Below are 19501 nucleotides of genomic sequence, written 5' to 3' on the forward strand. Positions count from 1 at the left end.
TTATGTGTTGCGGATGTTGTTTCATGTTGACTACCGACTCGTTTCTTCTCCTCATTCGAGGGAAACGGTTGCATGATGATATTTTTCCTGCAGTGACCACAAAAATGAGGGGTTTTCCAAATCTTTCACAGACTGTAGATTTGTAATGTAAATACATTTAGTAACACACAGGAAGCCAAAGCTAATAACTATACTGGTTAGACAATAATATGGTATATTAGTGTCTCTGATCTCAACAGAGTGACAAATTGCAGACGTTTTTCTTTTTGCTGTAATGGTTTTCATGTCTTTTCTTCAAGTGAAGAGCAACCAACAGCTTCAGCATCATCAGTGTGTGACGTAATAAGACAATTTGTGTTACGTTAATGGTCTGTCTTATGATACAACTTCATTATTTTCTCTTTCTACCAGCTGACACAAACACCGCCCAGCCCTAAATGCGACCGTATAGATATTATATGAACTATCACATTGAATTTGTCCCCCGACTGTGTCTTTAGATTGTAAATGGATCCCATATGGCGTTTGTGTTGGGCATGTCGTGTGGTGGTTTGCCATAGAGTGATGTAATCTTCACTTCAGCACATGTGTTTCATCTGCGGCCACGTTTACGGAGCGCGTCGAGCCAACGGTGCCACGGCTGTTTCTTCTGACGCCGTTTTATCCTCTTGCGTTGGTTTCTATCCAGACTGCTGATACAGCTTCTTGGCTTTGGCTGGCTAATGTATTCTACATACGGCCGAGGGGTTTTTCCTCTTCCTCTTTCTGCTGTGAGTCTTAAAGGGGTCATATCATAGAATTTGTTTCTTTAAGATTTAGTTTTCATCATATAGTTTTTAATTGCCCTATTCCACCTTCTCTCTGACCCTTAAAGTCACCATGAAATTTCAATTGACAGTCCTTATTTTTGTAATATTATTGCATTATTACACAATGCAATTATATTATATTGTTGAATATTGCAGTGTTTATTCTACATAATTTCTCGGTACGCATATTCCTCGTAATCTTGAATCTGAATATCTTCTCCTCCCTCTTGCAGCAACATCTCTTCTCTGATGATGGGGGCGGGGCAACCTGTCACTCACATGAGATCCACCAATAGCAAACCATCCAATCAATTCCCCACAGACAAAATCAAGCTCCGCCATACATTTGTTCTAGTTTGAGAAGCGTTTCACTGTGTAACTTCTGTTTCATGCCGACATTGTGACTGAAAGCTCATGAATATTTAATGAGGGCAACACTGTTTAGATTTTTGTCTGTTGCTTGCCAAGATATTCTATACATCGTTCATGACACATTTTTCTGAAACGTTTTAGTTAGACATTCATCTAACATTTTTTAAAAACATTCAGCGACTTCTTATAATGTTTTCAGCAACCCTTACTGTTTTCTGTAATAACCATGAAAACATAATTTTAGATTTTGAACATTTTAAACGTTCAGAGAACATTCTGAAGTAATGTTTTCATAACAAAACATTACCAAAACGTTCTCAGAACATATTATTGTTTGCTGAGAACCCCCTTTTAAAATCGCTAATGTGAAACAGATTCAAACTGGTGTTAAAAAAAAAGCCTAATAATGTCTCCCATCTCTGTAGATTTCCAGGACTGTCAGTTTTACTGTTCATCATAACTAGTATCATTATGTCATTAGCCTGCTGTTCAGTGGCACAATAATCGCCTTTTATATGGCAATAAAGGGCTTTTCTTGAAATGAATGAATAAACTGTAGGATCTAACGACTCTTTGTGTTGGCTGAAACTGAAAGTATTCCTCAAATATTTTGCTCGGTTATCAATATTTATTTTGTGTTTTTAAGTCTACACCCATAAACAGCATTATGAGCTCTGAGGTCTGTTGAAGCTCCTCCAGGCCGTCATTAACATCACTGAACCACACATGAACTCCATTTCAGTAAATACGAGCCACAGATTTGGTGGTTTTAAGGCTTTGAGAATGCTAGTTTAGTCTTTTAACTACTTATTTTTAGCTCAAGCCTTTCAAGAAATGTGGGGAAGCAAAACACTCAGTATATTTATAAATATATTTTAATGGGTGGGTGCATATGTGATAAAATCAGAAACTGACTGCAAATCTATACATGTCTGCTTTTTATCTAATTAATAGTGTCTTTTCTAAAAAAAATTTTTAAAAAAAATCTGTGCAGCTGAACAATGCCGGACTTCATCTCGATTCTGTGGAGAATAAATCACATAGTCGTCTATAAAGTCCACTTCTCACCATTAAGCGCCACTCACCATTACACCTCCATACAGTTGGTTTGTCCGGCCTGATTAGCAGTTTTTGCAGTCTGGCTGTGATTAGCGTTTCCTCATTAAACCGTCTGACCTACTGAGTCCACGCTAGTGCCTATTAGGGCCTGGCAGGGGTGCACCATGGGAATGTGACGAGTTTGTTGCTGTAAAAATCCAATAGTCTGGCAAAAGGTGACATGCTGTCACAGTGGGTTGAGGCATGAATGAAATAAAGGCTGGAACGATTCGGAAGCAGTTGATGTTTAATAAAAACAAACTTGGTATAACAGAATCTCAGGATACAAAAACACAATGAACAAAACAACCTCTATAATATGATGAGGTCAGACAAAGAACATAAACACAGCACTATATATACACAAGAACGAGGGAGGAGATGATGGCAGGAGGAGCCAAGGAGTGACCCCAAACAGAGCCATCAGGATGCAGGCCCATGGCAGAACCGAAGGAGCTAGGGAGTAGTCAGGAGCCTGACTGACTGAAGTGGAGACTAGGGTGGTAGAGACCAAGGCGGAGCTGATGAGCTGAAGTCCCAGGGCGACACCACTGTACTAGAGGGCTGAGGCGAAATCGCAGGCTTGCGGGACCGAGGTGGAAATGGGGACTCGGCAGACCAAGGTGGAGCCAAAGGAGTGGAGCGACGAGGTGTAGCAGGATGACCGGAAGTCTGTGGCGCAACCAGAGTGATGACTGACCAAGGTGGAGCTGAAGGGATGAGGGAGTCTGGCAGAGATTGAGGGATAAGAGCCTGGTGGAGCCAAAGGGGTGGAAGGACTAGGCGTAGCCGGGAGACCAGAAGTCCATGGTGCAAATAGGGTGATGACAGACCGGGGCTGAAGGGACAAGGGAGTCTGGTGCAACTTGAGGGATAAAAGCCTGGTGGAGCCAAAGGGGTGGAGGGACTAGGCCTAGCTGGAGGACCAGAAGTCCGTGGCACAACCAGGGTGATGACTGCTGACTAAGGCAGAGCTGAAGGGATGAGGGAGTCTGACGAAGCGTGAGGGATAAGAGCCTGGTGGAGCCAAAGGGGTGGAAGGAGGAGGAGTAGCTGGAGGACCAGAAGTCTGTGGCGCAACCAGAGTGATGAAAGACCAAGGTGGAGCTGAAAGGATGAGGGAGTCTGATGGAACTTGAGGGATAGAAGCCCAGTGGAGTCAAAGGGGTGGATGAACGAGGCGTAGCTGGAGGACCGGAAGTCAATAGCACAACCATGGTGATGACTGACCAAGGCGGAGCTGAAGGGATGAGGGAGTCTTCTGGAGCTTGAGGGATGACGGGCCATAGTGGAGCCGAGGGAGCGTGGAGTTGATGGGTTGACAGGATGAGGTGGAGTCCGGTGCTCAGAGGCTTGAGGTTGACCCAGAGGAACAACACACCTTGGCGGAGCTGGTGAATTGGAAAAACAAGGTGGCTGTAAGCTGCAAATTGTAGCCAGCGAAGGAGGAGCTGAAGGGTGCTGGTGTAGACAGGGCTGAATTACCACATTGCATAGGCAGAAGGGGTGGGAGTAGGAAGCTGGGTGGGAACATCAACAATGACACAGACTTGGTGTTGGGTGACGAAACAGACTTAATATTATTCAGGACCAGTGGCGACGAAGGAGACTTGGAACTGTATAATGAAGCAGACTTGGAACTAATCTTTTCGCATTCCCAATAATAACGATGGGGTTCAAGCTCAGCACACTCACTTCAACATTGGGAATTAGGGTGGTGCTCAACATCCAGAAAAAACATGCAGAGGCTGTCGTCGTCATAATGCACAAGATGGACCAGATCTAAAAACCCCTGCCTGTGCACCTCGAGGGAGAGATCCCCCTGGGAGAGAAGGAGAATCTGAACTGCTGCTAAATCCATTTAGTCAGTCTGATCTGCTGTCACAGCAATGGAGGTGTATTTTATTTTTACACCTCATTTTATTGCATTGTATCAGTAGGTCAGTTGGGCTGCAGCTGATGAAAGGAATGGACATTTGCTGAATTTATGTGATATTTGGTAGAGTTCCTTTATTATAAATATTATGTTTGATTTGTCAAGCCAGCTGTGCAGAAACACAGAGCGGTTGTGTTCGATTTGTTGCAATGTGATTACATAACCTGTCTGTTAAAACAATCACATCTGGCGGTTTAATATTGTCACAGCTGGTTTAAATATGCCATATTTCAAAATTCACTGCATATTGTAGCTGAAAAGTGATGTCAGGTTAGCATGAATCTGTTCAGACATCATTTATCTGTTGTCATTGCATGCATGTCTCAGGTGAAGGTGGTGATGGCGTGAGGTCGAGTGTTTCTCTCCAGGGTATAATTTCAGACGTGTGATGACAGGAAAGACAAAAGCAGTCCACTCCTACTAAGTCAACATCCTGTCTAATTAGTTGTGGCCCACTTGGCTGCTTCTAATCAGCACTAAATCATTGGAATGACAATTCATACTTAATTTTTCTTCTATAATTCACTGTTTCAGTCATATCTTATTTCTTTGGTATTATAAGTATTTGGGGAGTACTTGTTGAAGGAATGATGACAGAATTTACATTTAAATCTGATTGCAGAATGATGCATTCTCTTGAATCGGTTCTTTTAATAATTCAATCAAATTTTTCCTGAAAAAAAGAAGCAAAAAATAATATATTTTTTGCCAATCTATAATAAAGTCACCTATGACTTAACTGATGTAATGACCAAAACTGATCTTTTAAGTTGATTTAATTTTTTTAAATGTTACTACTAGAACATTCAGAAAACATTCAAAAGTAACATTCCCATAATGTTTTGAAAAAAATTATAAAATGGAATGTTTCCTTAGTGTTCGCATAACCAAGAAAAACTAGTGTGTCAAATTGATTCATTGCGATTAATCGCATCTAACACAAACGTTTGTGTGTGTGTGTGTGTGTGTGTGTGTGTGTGTGTGTGTGTGTGTGTGTGTGTGTGTGTGTGTGTGTGTGTGCGATTAATATAAGCACACACACATATATTTACAAACTTTTATGTTAGATGCAATTAATCACTGCTGTCAAATCGATTAATCAGGATTAATCGCATCTAAAAAAAAGTTTGTGTGTGTGTTTGTGTATTGTGTGTATATATATATATATATATATATATATATATATATATATATATATATATATATATATATATATATATATATATACACGATTAATTGCAATTAATATATGCACACACATATATTTACAAACTTTTATGCTAGATGCAATTAATCGTGATTAATCGTTTTGACAGCACTAGAAAAAAAAAACATTTAAACATTTAAAAGAACATTCAGAAATAAAATTTTCATAACTTAATGGGAACGTTAGAAAAACGTTTTTAGAATGTATTTTTGTTTGCTGGGATATCACCATTGTAAATGTAAAATATTTAATTAAATGATTTGATTTGATATGATAAGAGTACTTATTAAAAGCCATATCATACTTTCGATTTTAGTTTGATTGACAGAAGTTTTATCAAACAGTAAGAGATATTACTATGAGACTTGAAAATAGTTTTGGTTCATTATGATGTATAGTATATTATTTATTAGTAAAAGTATGTAAGAGCCCTAAAACAACTATACTACTATACTACTACTGTAGTTATTGTTCCTGCTGCTAAACTATGTAACTATGATGAATATGTTTTGAAGGATCTGTATGGTCAACGTTTTTAGGTTACCATGTTGTAAGGGATTTAACTAACATGACAGCAGCCACTCCTGCTGAATGTGCTGCTCGCATTAGTGCCTATTTAGGGACGCCCCTCCCTAAAAGTCTCTCATACACACACACACACACACACACACATATGAGCCCAGCTGATAACTGTGTCCATGTGGCCGGAAGAGCATAAAATCACAGCCACACAACATTGCCATGTAAGTTTAACGCTGTGTGTGTCTCATTCGGGATGTTCTGACGTCATTCTCTGTCCCGTTCCACTTCTTCTGTGACCTGTCTGCAGGTGTGCGTCTGCTGCGGCCTGCCATGTCATCACAGCTGGACGTGTCGCTGAGGGTCAGAGGTCAGGCGGCGACCGGCTGCAGGATCGCGGTCAGTGGGCCAGCAAAGCTGAATTCCTGCTGGCTGTTGCTGGACAGATTATCGGTCTGGGTAACGTTTGGCGATTCCCATATCTGTGCTACAAGAACGGAGGAGGTGCTGTTTTTATGCATATAAACATCACAAAACAAAATATGCATGCTCTTGTGTGTTTTGTTTATGACGTCAAATCCCATAATCCTCCGGTGGTCTCCCCCTCTGTCTCCGGACAGGTGTGTTCTTTGTGCCGTACATGTTATTCCTGGTTGTGTGTGGCATTCCGCTCTTCCTGCTGGAGACGGCGCTGGGTCAGTTCACCAGTCTGGGAGGAGTCGGCGCCTGGAGGAAAATCTGCCCACTTTTTGCAGGTTATATGTTTGAATTGTTTAAAGTAACAAAATCAATGAATTTTGCAATTACTGTAAAGCTGCTTTGAAACAATTTGTATTGTGTAAACCGCTATAGAAATAAGTAAAATCACATGACTACATAAAGCTAGTACACAGGCCCAAAATTGTGCTGCATGTGATGGAAGTGTGTTTCTGTTTCATAGAAGCTTGTTTCCGCCACTGAATAAAAAATAAAAAGGTTATTGTGACTTTTTATCTCACAATTCAGACTTTTTTTGTCAGAATTATAAAGTCAGAATTGCAAGAAAAAAAGTCAATTCTGACTTTATATCTCGCAATTCTGACTTTATATCATGCAATTCTGACTTTATATCTCGCAATTCTGACTTTATATCACACAATTCTGACTTTATATCTCACAATTCTGACTTTATATCACATGCAATTCTGACTTTATATCACGCAATTCTGACTTTATATCTCACAATTCTGACTTTATATCACACAATTCTGACTTTATATCTCACAATTCTGACTTTATATCATGCAATTCTGACTTTATATCACGCAATTCTGACTTTATATCTCACAATTCTGACTTTATATCTCGCAATTCTGACTTTATATCACACAATTCTGACTTTATATCTCACAATTCTGACTTTATATCACGCAATTCTGACTTTATATCACGCAATTCTGACTTTATATCACGCAATTCTGACTTTATATCACGCAATTCTGACTTTATATCACACAATTCTGACTTATATCTCGCAATTCTGACTTTATATCTAGGAATTCTGACTTATATCACGCAATTCTGACTTTATATCACGCAATTCTGACTTTATATCTAGCAATTCTGACTTGATATCTCGCAATTCTGACTTTATATCACGCAATTCTGACTTTATATCTTGCAATTCTGACTTATATCACACAATTCTGACTTTATATCTCGCAATTCTGACTTTATATCACACAATTCTGACTTTATATCTCGCAATTCTGACTTTATAACTCGCATTTCTGACTTTAAATCACTCAATTCTGACTTTATAACTCATGATTCTGACTTTATATCTAGCAATTCTGACTTTATATCTCGCAATTCTGACTTTATATCTCGCAATTCTGACTTTATATCTCGCAATTTTGACTTTATATCTCCCAATTCTGACTTTATATCTCGCAATTCTGACTTTATTTCACGCAATTCTGACTTTATTTCTCGCATTTGTAACTTTATAACTCTCAATGCTGACTTTATTTCTCGCAATCGCGAGTTCATATCTTGCAATTCTGACTTTATCACAATCATGAGTTTATATCTTGCAATTCTGACGTTATTTATTGCAATTCTGACTTTATTTCACGCAATTCTGACTTTATTTCTCGCATTTGTAACTTTATAACTCTCAATGCTGACTTTATCACAATCGCGAGTTCATATCTCGCAATTCTGACTTTATCGCAATTGTGAGTTTATATCCTGCAATCGTGAGTTTATATCACACAATTCTGACTTTATTTCTCGCAATTCTGATTTAATTTCTCGCAATTCTGACTTTATTTCTCGCAATCACGAGTTCATATCTTGCAATTCTGACTTTATCACAATCATGAGTTTATATCTTGCAATTCTGACGTTATTTATTGCAATTGTGAGTTTATATCTGGCCATTGAAAGTTTATTAACTCACAATTATGTTTATATCTCACAATTATTATACTTTTTCTTGCAATTGAAAGTTTATAACTCGCAATTCTTCTTTATTTCTTGCAATTCTGACTTTATTTCTTGCAATTGTGAGTTTATAGCTGGCCATTGAAAGTTTATAACTTGCAATTCTGAGAAAAGAAGTCAAAATTGCAAGATGTAAACTCGTCAGAAAAAAAGTCAGAATTCTGAGATAAAGAGTCGCAATTAACTTCTTTATTTTTTTTATTCTGTGGCGGAAACAAGCTTCCATCATTTTGATTTTATCCATAAATGCAATTTTTGATTTGATTTTGAGTTTGAGCATTGTTGTTTTAATTATGTTTTTGTTTGTGGATGTATGGTTTGGTTATTGCAGGTCTGGGTTACGCCAGTCAGGTGATGATCTTACACAGTTGTGTGTATTTCATCATTATTCTGGCCTGGGCGTTTTTCTACCTGTGCAGCAGCTTCCAGACGCCACTTCCCTGGGCACACTGCAACAACACCTGGAACACAGGTGAGAAACGCATATATATCGAGGTCCTAGTGTGTCTTTGAGTTTCTAGGCTGTTCCTTCAGTGTGTAAGAACGCTCACATCATCTGTGTGCTCATGCGTGTGCAGCGGGCCAAGATTTAGGCTGAATTCTGGCCCAGTTCATTTCCATTATTCAAACATCTTGACACTCAGGACAGAACTCATTCCCCACCCATAGAGCACCATCACAACAGAGAGGATTTGAAAACTCTTCCAACCTTTTCTAGACCCCTAAATGTGAGTTTTATGACTCATAACTTTCAGACTGTCTTTATGGTATTTTTCAGCAAATATGTGCTTTTAAAGGTGCTCTAATTACACTAATATAATTACACATTACCTGCCAAATGTCACTAAAATAGGTGTTGTGGGAAATCTCACCTGTCCCTGTCACAGTATTTTTTAGCCAATCAGAAATTATCTCTGTCACTGTGGTTACTGACATTGAAATTTTAAATTATAAACCAAATTTGAATTATTAGCTTGAGCCCTTTTTTTAATGTTGACAGCTTAGGTCTGTCATGATTATTGATTAATCGTATGATTGTGGTTATTCTATCTAATTGCAATTATTTTGAGATAGCTGCAATAATTGTGCAGTTTGAATTTCAATTACATTTTTCACTGTCAGTTGTGATAGGGAATCAACATTGATTATGGCAGAGATAAAAACAAAGAATATATTAAAAAAAACACTGTTATAAAGTACATAAAGGTAGTCAAAGGTCTTCCTTAATATCAAATGAAGGTGTGTTTAATCAGACATTATATGTATTCTTTTGGCAGACAAAAGTGATTCAGAGAATTGAAGGTATGGAGTAAGAGAAGTGTACTCATGTATGATGTGTTGAGATCTTCTCTAGATTCCTGCATGGGCTTTGAGCGACACAACATCAGCGATGTCTCTGAAAACGCCACGTCTCCAGTCATTGAGTTTTGGGAGTGAGTGTCTGGTATGATCGTGTGCACGAGTCTTTGTTTGAAGAGTTTGATAGTGTGTGTGTGTACTGAGTGTGTATCTCTCTCCAGGCGTGAGGTGTTGGATCTGTCTGCGAGTGTAGATCATCTGGGCTCGGTGAACCTTCGTCTGGCCTTCTGTCTGCTGCTGGTGTGGGTCGTCTGCTACTTCTGTATCTGGAAAGGAGTCAAATCCACCGGCAAGGTAAACGCTACACTGTCGGTGTTTGTGTAGTGCATTTATACAATACCATTAGAGAAGATCTTCTTTTATGCACCTTATTCTAGAATCCAATAGCTCTATTTGAATAGATTGTGAAGGTTAAAAACCTTCAGTAAAAGATTTTTTCTATTCCTATTTTGCTAACTTTTTATGTAAGGATTTAGCAATCTAATTTAAATAATTATATTACGATTAAATATGAATAATAAATACATAAAAGTGCAATGAAGTATGAGCATAAATAAAATAGACAGACAGACACATGGACAGATTATTTGATCAAAAATACAGTAAAAAATTGTGAAATATTATTACAATTTAAAACATCTGTTTTCTATGTGAATATATAGTAAAATGTAATTTATATCCAGTGATCAAAGTTGAATTTTCAGCATCATTACTATCTATGTATCTATCTATCTATCTATCTATCTATCTATCTATCTATCTATCTATCTATCTATCTCATATCAAACACTCAGAACACCCAAGCAACTGCATAGCAACCACCCAGAACACCATAGCATCCACATAGCAACCACCCAGAATACGCTATCAACCGCATAGCAACACCTTAGGAACCACCCTAACTACCCTAGCAACTCCATAGCACATAGTACCTTAGCAGATGCATAGCAACACCCTAGCAACCTCCCAGGATATCCTAGCAATCGCATAGCAATGCCCTAGCAACCGGCATGAGTACCCTAGCAACCACATAGCAACACCCTAGTAACCACGCAGAATACCCTGGCAACTGCATAGCAACAACCTAGCAACCTCCCAGGATATCCTAGCAATCGCATAGCAATGCCCTAGCAACCGGCATGAGTACCCTAGCAACCACATAGCAACACCCTAGTAACCACCCAGAATACCCTGGCAACTGCATAGCAACAACCTTGCAACTAACCTGAGTACCCTAGCAACCACATAGCAACACCCTAGCAACCACCCAGAATACTCTAGCAAATGCATAGCAACACCCTAGAAACCACACTGAATACCCTAGCAACCGTATTACAACACCTTAGCAACCACCCTAACTACCTTAGCAACTCCATAGCACATAGTACCTTAGCATATGCATAGCAACAACCGAGCAACCACACAGGATATCCTAGCAACCGCACAGCAACACCCTAGCAACCACCCTGAGTACCCTAGCAACCACATTGCAACACCTTAGCAACCACCCAAAGTACATTAGCAACCTCATAGCAACACCCTAGCAACCACCCCAAGTACATTAGCAACCTCATAGCAACACCCTAGCAACCACCCCAAGTACATTAGCAACCACATAAAAACACCCTAGCAATCACCAACCACCCTGAGTACACTAACCCTTTCTAATCAATCAATCTATCTATCTATCTATCTATCTATCTATCTATCTATCTATCTATCTATCTATCTATCTATCTATCTATCTATCTATCTATCTATCTAGCAACCGCTAGCTTTTAAAACTACTAAACTAAACCTTAAACTATTTCAAATTTAAAAACATCAAATTTTAACCTTTTAAAACTACTTCAAATTTTCTGGCTAGGCTTTTCAAGCCAACTTAAAGTTTGTCTATAAACTTTACTCATCTAGTTTCAGTTGTAGTTCATTGCTGTGTGTTTTATGTTTTGTCGTGTAGGTTGTGTATGTCACAGCCACCTTCCCTTACGTGATGCTGCTGGTGTTGTTGGTTCGTGGGGTGACGCTCCCCGGCGCCGTGGACGGGATTATTTATTACCTGAAACCCAATCACACACGGCTGACAGACCCACAGGTACTGCAACGTCACATGATCTCCTGAGTAAAACAAATACTACTGTGTAGAAATAAACATGCATTAAAGAGGCCATATTATAGCCTTTTTCAAAGTCTTGATGTTGTTTTTGTGCTCTACTAGATTGAATGTTGATTATTTTCCTCATTGTTGCAGCTCCTCTCTTCTCAGTCTGTCAGTAACGCTCTGTTTAGTTCCTGTCTCTATGAAGCCCCTCCTTCTGAAAAGCACAATGTGCTCTGATTGGTCGGCTGGAGCAGTGTGTTGTGATTGGTGTTTGGGAAATGTCCCACCCCTTACAATAACCGCCAGTTTCAACACACTACTAACTAACTCAACCAGGCTCCGCCCCTTTATTCTGCGTTTTAATTATTTAAATGAGGAATATTGTGATGCATTCGTTATTACTCTCACTTATAGCATCATTAAATTGGAACTAGAATAAAAGTTTATATTTGCAAACAACATAAATAACACATGCCGTTTCAGCTAGAATCTTTCATGACAATCTGCTTTGTTCAGTTTTTAGTCTGCAGTCTGCAAGAATTGGAGAGGATTTGTTTAAATAGTGTCTAGTTGTGACAAGTTTATCTTTGAGTCTGCTTGTAAAAAGTTTATAGTGAAATCTTTACTAATATGCTCAACATGAAGTCCAGAACACAATATACACTGTAAGTCTGTTTCTCTGTCTGTCTCTGTTCTGAAGGTATGGATGGATGCAGGGACTCAGATCTTCTTCTCATATGGCATTGGTCTGGGAAGTCTCACCGCTCTGGGCAGCTATAATAAATTCAACAACGACTGTTACAAGTGCGTCATTCCTCTCACAAAGACTCAACATGAAATAAATGACAACTAATTCATGCTTTTGGTCTTATTTAAAATGGTTCTTTTATGTTTATTTACATGTAAGCATTTGGTGAACGCTTTATCCAAAGTGACTTACAAGTGACTTAATCATTTCATGACTATGGCATTGCTAGCGCATTGCTCTAGTGCATCTGTATCCAGTGTAGTGTTACTTTAGTATTATTTACATGCAATTATAGTTCCCTGAGAAGGGAACGAGACGCTGCGTCATGTCGTTGAAGCTATGGGCTTCTCCTTCAGCATGCACCGGTGTCTGAAGCATGTGTGAAATCACACCAATCCTATGGCCCGGCAGAGGTCAGGTGACAAAACGTAGCGTGTCAACAAGACCATAAATGGGCATCTAGGTCACGGAATCCCAGTATGCCGGCATGGGTATTATCATTTCCGTAGCATCAACACCATGACGCAGCGTCGAGTTACTTCGAAAGGGAACATCTCATATGTTACCCAGTTCCCTCAGAAGGCTTCCTCTGACAATTAGCATCTGGGAATTTTGTGAAGTAGGTTTCCTTTTTTTGTGTCCTCTGTCAGCCAATAGGTTTGGTGTGATTTCACACATGCTTCAGACACCGGTGCACACTGAAGGCATATCTAATATTTATTTTGATTGCATTTCAGCTTTGTGTTTGTGTTTCAGGGACTGTTTCAGACTGTGTCTCCTCAACAGTGGCACCAGTTTTGTGGCAGGATTCGCCATTTTCTCGGTGCTCGGCTTCATGGCGCAGGAGCAGGGTGTGGATATCGCAGACGTGGCGCAGTCAGGTCAGAAACAGTGCATGATGGGTATCATACATGCATATTCACTCTGAGAGTTAATATATCTGTATGCAGTGCTAGGCGGATTAATTGCAAATTGTAGTGATTACAAATTACATGACGAAAACTGTAGTTAGTACCGTAATCTAGATCATTTTAGGTAATGTATTCTGACTACTTTTTGATCTAAATTAGGGAGAATCAATAAATTATGAATAATTTACTGCCATTGTGTGAATAATACAGTATGTAATCATGTAATCCATAAAAACTGTAATCTGATTATAAGCATTTTAAAACATAATATAATTTAATTACAAGTAGTAAATTTTTGGAATCTGATTACGAAACGTAATCTAGATTACGTTACTCATTTTAGGTAATGTATTCAGACTACTTTTGGATTACTTTTAGATTACTTTTGGAGTAATCTATATTAGGGAGAGTTAATAAATTATGAATAATTTACTGTTGTGTGAATAATATGTAATCGTAATCCATAACAAAGTAACTATAACTATTTAATCATGTAATCCATAAAAAAGTAACTGTAATCTGATTATGAGCATTTTAAAACGTAATTTAATCTAATTACAAGTAACGTAATCTAGATTAGATTACAATTAGATTACTTTAACGAGTATCCTCATTTTAGGATACTCGTTTTAGGTAATGTATTCTGACTACTTTTAGATTACTTTTGGAGTAATCTAAATTAGGGAGAATCAATAAATTATGAATAATTTACTGCCATTGTGTGAATAATATGTAATCATGTAATCCATAAAAAAGTAACCGTAATCTGATCATAATCATTTTAAAATTTAATAATTACAAGTAGTTAATTTTTGGAATCTGATTACTAAACGTAATCTAGATTGCGCTGCTCATTTTAGGATACTCATTTTAGGTAATGTATTCAGACTACTTTTGGATTACTTTTAGATTACTTTTGGAGTAATCTATATATTAGTTAATCAATTTTGAATAATTTACTGTTGTGTGAATAATATGTAATCGTAATCCATAACAAAGTAACTGTAACTATTTAATCATGTAATCCATAACAAAGTAACTGTAATCTGATTATGAGCATTTTAAAACATAATTTAATCTAATTACAAGTACTACATTTTTAGAATCTGATTACGTAACGAAATCTAGATTAGATTACAATTAGATTACTAAAATGAGTATCCTCATTTTAGAATACTCATTTTAGGTAATGTATTCTGACTACTTTTGGATTAATTTTGGATTACTTTTAGATTACTTTTGGAGTAATCTAAATTAGGGAGAATCAATAAATTATGAATAATTTACTGCCATTGTGTGAATAATATGTAATCATGTAATCCATTAAAAAGTAGCCATAATCTGATTATGAGTATAATTACAAGTACTGCATTTTTGGAATCTGATTAATAACGCAATCTAGATTAGATTACAATTATATTACTAAAATCATTTTAGGATGCTCATTTCAGGTAATGTATTTGGACTACTTTTGGATTACTTTTAGATTACTTTTGAACTAATCGCTATTAGGGAGAGTTAATAAATTATGAATAATTTGCTGTTGTGTGAATAATATGTAATTGTAATCCATAACAAAGTAACTGTAACTATTTAATCATGTAATCCATAAAAAAGTAACCATAATCTGATTATGAGCATTTTAAAATGTAATAATTACAAGTACTTCATTTTTGGAATCTGAGATACGTAATCTAGATTAGATTACAATTAGATTACTAAAATCATTTTAGATGCTCATTTTAGGTAATGTATTCAGACTACTTTTGGATTACTTTTAGATTACTTTTAACTTAAACAGTTCAGAAAATCATTCCATGAGCAATGTAAACATTTTGAGAATAGACCAGATAACTTTGAACGAAAGTTCTATTGCCGTTATTTGCAAAGTGTTTGTTCTTATCTTTGAGAGAATCTTGCCAGAACATTAGCTAAAGTTCTGAGAACGTTTTCTGTTAGTTGGGAACAGTCTGTTTCTCTTTCAGGTCCTGGTCTAGTGTTCATAGCGTATCCGCGGGCCGTTTCCATGATGCCTGTGCCGCAGCTGTGGGCCGTGTGTTTCTTCCTCATGATCATCATGTTGGGTCTGGACACTCAGGTGTGGCGTCGCTCTCAGGTGTGTCTGCTGCAGGTTTAGCGCTGCTGCTGATCGCTGTGTTTGTGTGTTCAGTTCGTCAGTCTTGAGGCGCTGATGATGTCGGTGTCGGATCTGTATCCCGCAGTCATCCGTAAAGGTCGCCGGCGTGAGCTTCTGCTCCTGCTCGTGTGTTCAGTGTGTTTCCTGCTCGGGCTTCTGATGGTGACGCCGGTGAGACATTTCAATTCTCTCTGTTATTTCTTCAGCTGTGCAAAATTAACACTCACCCCAAGTGTCAATTGAATGCTTGGTTTGTTAATTAATAAGTTAATTGGAAACTAATCCATGTTTTCTTATAATATATATTGAAAACAACAGAGGTCCTAACACAGAGCCTTGTGGCACTCCATAATTTACTGATGTTATCTGAGATTTTTCCCCATTTAAATATACAAAATGGTGACTGTCTGATAGGTACGATCTAAACCACCTTAATTTTGGATTCAGTTTAAACGTAATATTTCACAGGCCCCATGAGATAAGAATTATCATTTAGTGTCTTTTTGTCCACGTGTTTTCTCTTTGAGCTGGATTATTTGATAGTGAACTCAGTAGTAGTTTACAAAATAAACTTTTATCAGGTAGTGGTCTTTATTCCTGCTCCGTCAGAGCAGTGTAGCATCTGAATCACATATCGCTGTCCTCCTCTCTGTGTCTGATGATCAGGGAGGCCTGTATGTGTTTCAGATCTACGATCATTTCTCCTGCAGCGGAGCCAGTCTGCTGCTGCTGTCCGTCTGTCAGTCAGTGGCCATCGGATGGATCTACGGTACACACACACACACACACATATATATGATATGGAAATTCATCCTGGTGGTTGAGGTGATGTTGTTGTGTTGTTCTCAGGTGCTGAGCGCTTCAGCAGGGACATCGAGGCCATGATCGGTTACCAGCCGCTCGGCAGCTTCAGGCTGTGCTGGCGTTACCTGACGCCCGCCGTGTGCATCGTGGGTCTCGTGTGACACTGATAGCAGCGCTGAATGACCCTCGGCTTCCTCTGAGAAAGTCTCTGTGTCTCTTCAGGGCACGTTCGTGTTCTCGCTGATGTGCTGGTCTCCGCTGACCCTCGCCAACGGCGTGACGGCCCCTGGATGGGCCTCAGCGATGGGCTGGACGCTGACGCTGTCCTCCGTGTCTCTTCTGCCGGTCTGCGCGCTCTACACCCTCATGAACACACCGGGAAACCTTCAGGTGAAGAACAGCACTTTACCATGTTTAAATATATTTAAACCTTTCTAGACAAATGAGCTTTATGGTTGTTCAGTGATGAAGTCGGTATGTTTCCATCCAAAGTTGCGAATTTAACTTGTGCGTAAAAATGGAATTTTGCATAAAACATTTGCGAATAAAGCACCGTTTCAGTTACGTCATCCCATTGCACAGTCACATGACTTTTTTGATGGGCATTGAGGAATCTATTCAGTAAATGTCTTTTCATTGTAGTTTATGCACGTTTTCTCATGAAATAAAAAAAGTGTATCCGCCTCAATTGAGCGCATACGTTTTTTATGCACATTTTTAGAATTTATGCGCATCTTGGTTTTTCCATCCAGCGTTTTTTAAAAGTAATATCCCAAAATGAGCATGAAAATAGGTGAATGACAACACAGCTAGTGTGATTTTTACTATATCTCTACAAAATCATTGCCAACTTAACTAAAACTATTAAAAATAATAGTAAAATTTAAAATAATAAATAATAACATTTTAATTAAAAAAATTACAAATATAAAAAAATATATATATAAAAATTATTTTAAAAAATTATTGAAACGAAGCTGAAATAAAATAAAATATAAATTTTTAATATAAGAAATGTCAACTAACTGAAATAAAATAATTTGAAGCACTAAAACTACTAAGACTGAAATAAAATTTCAAATTTATTAAAGCCAAATTATAATTAAAGCAAAATATAAAAAAACTAATAAAAATGACAAAAGCACATGAAAAATGTAAAAACATAAAATGTTAAATAAAAAATGAAAATATAAAAATAAAATATAATTCTAAATAATATAGTAGTATAAAAATAATACTATACTATACAAAAATAACACTATACTTTTATATTTTATATATCTGAATATTTAATTATATAAACCTATATAAATATATTTTCAGACTCCTGTCTTTTATATATATATATATATAAAAATGTATAAATAATAAATAAATAAATTATATTATAATTGTATGTATGTAATGTATAAGTAATACGTAAATAAATTATATTATAATTATAAATATATATTAATATATATTAATATAATATATATATATATATATATATATATATATATATATATATATATATATATATATATATATATATATATATATATATATTATAATATTTATTTATTTATTATAATTTATTTATTTATTATATTTATTTAATTATATTAAATTATATATATATATATATATATATATATATATAAAGCTTTATGTCTAATCATTTGCAGTGCTTCATGGGACTGTAGTTCATTCCCTCTCATTTAATCATGAACGTTTCACTCATCCTGAGTCTGAGCAGCTCTCTCCTCCTGTAGGCTGTGCTTCATTGTTAAACGAATGACAGTTGTTTATGTAAGTGGCAAATAAAATCCCTCACGCAGACAGAGAGTCTCGAGCGTCGAGCGTCTGGCCTAATAACCCTCCTAAAGTCTCGCTGCTGAATAACAGGCCATTCATGTGTTCCCGTGTGCAGCGTCTCCGCCTGCTGTGCCGCCCCGCGCTGGACTCACGCTGACAGACGAGCACCTTTCTAATGCTGGACATGCTTGACCTCTGACCTCGGCACAAAGAAGCCCAAAGAGCCAATTAAGGACGTGGTGTAATCGAGTGAAACTGAACAGATCTGATGTAAAGAAACCAGCGTTTGCTCTGATAGGAGGAGCCGTATGTGAGACTGTAGTGAAACAGCTGGAAGGTGAAAGAAACTCTGTGTCTTCATAACAAGCTTCTCTTTATGTTCCAGTTCTGTGTTCACCTATGATGGTGGACATTTTGACAGGATATTCAATAATTTGAGCATATCATCTAAAATACCTGGATGACCTACTATACGTTTGCATCAGTCAAAACGCTTGATCTTCCATTTCCAGTGTGAATGAACCATGAATCTTCTTCTTGACTCAGACTGCAGAAAGATTAATAGATGTCATTTTCTGAATTACACATCAATGGTAAATGTAGTAGCATGTTATTAAAGCTTAAAATTTTCAATGAAATATGAAAATATAAAAATAAAAGCTAATTCAAAATAATAATAAATACTATAATAGTATATAAATATGAAAAAAATAACAGATTCAGTCTCAGAGTACTTATATTTATATTTATGTATTTATATATCTGAATATTTAATTATATAAAGCTTATAAATATATATCATAATGCTCTAGTCTTTATATGTATGTCTCTCTCTATATATATATATATATATATATATATATATATATATATATATATATATATATAGACACATTCACTCTGAAAGAAATTATATACTTATATATATGAATATTTAATTATATTAAGCTATATATTTATATCATAATGCTCCAGTATGTGTATAGATAGATAGATAGATAGATAGATAGATAGATTCTTCATATAATTACACTTCTTGATTATTGGCATGATTGTTTGTATTGATACTGTCAGGAAACATTTATCTATTAAAATGCTGAAAAAGGACTTTTTGGAGTTTTTTTCAAGTCAAGTTAAATGTATTTGTATAGCGCTTTTCACAATATACATCATGATGTTACTGTTTATAATATCATGAAAAAGCTCTGCTAAGTTC

General features: G+C 36.9%; 1 protein-coding gene across 2 annotated transcripts; it reads left to right on the top strand.

The window, feature by feature from the left end:
* Window positions 1–6101: 6101 nt before the first annotated feature.
* Window positions 6102–19008, top strand: LOC125272975 (sodium- and chloride-dependent GABA transporter 2-like). Of its 2 annotated transcripts, none has more exons than XM_048198187.1 (15): window positions 6102–6165; window positions 6252–6445; window positions 6562–6696; window positions 8760–8900; window positions 9783–9861; window positions 9949–10081; window positions 11748–11882; window positions 12589–12692; window positions 13393–13517; window positions 15533–15645; window positions 15718–15855; window positions 16351–16453; window positions 16534–16634; window positions 16711–16878; window positions 18401–19008. In XM_048198187.1, coding segments are annotated over exons 1-15 (1713 nt in total). In that variant the 5' UTR covers window positions 6102–6163; the 3' UTR covers window positions 18443–19008. The 2 variants fall into 2 exon arrangements, with proteins under 2 accessions (XP_048054144.1, XP_048054145.1); XM_048198188.1 differs by having other exon boundaries at window positions 16372–16453.
* The last annotated feature ends 493 nt before the right edge of the window (window positions 19009–19501 follow it).

Source organism: Megalobrama amblycephala, linkage group LG7, assembly GCF_018812025.1.
Source record: "Megalobrama amblycephala isolate DHTTF-2021 linkage group LG7, ASM1881202v1, whole genome shotgun sequence".
Lineage (NCBI taxonomy): Eukaryota > Metazoa > Chordata > Actinopteri > Cypriniformes > Xenocyprididae > Megalobrama > Megalobrama amblycephala.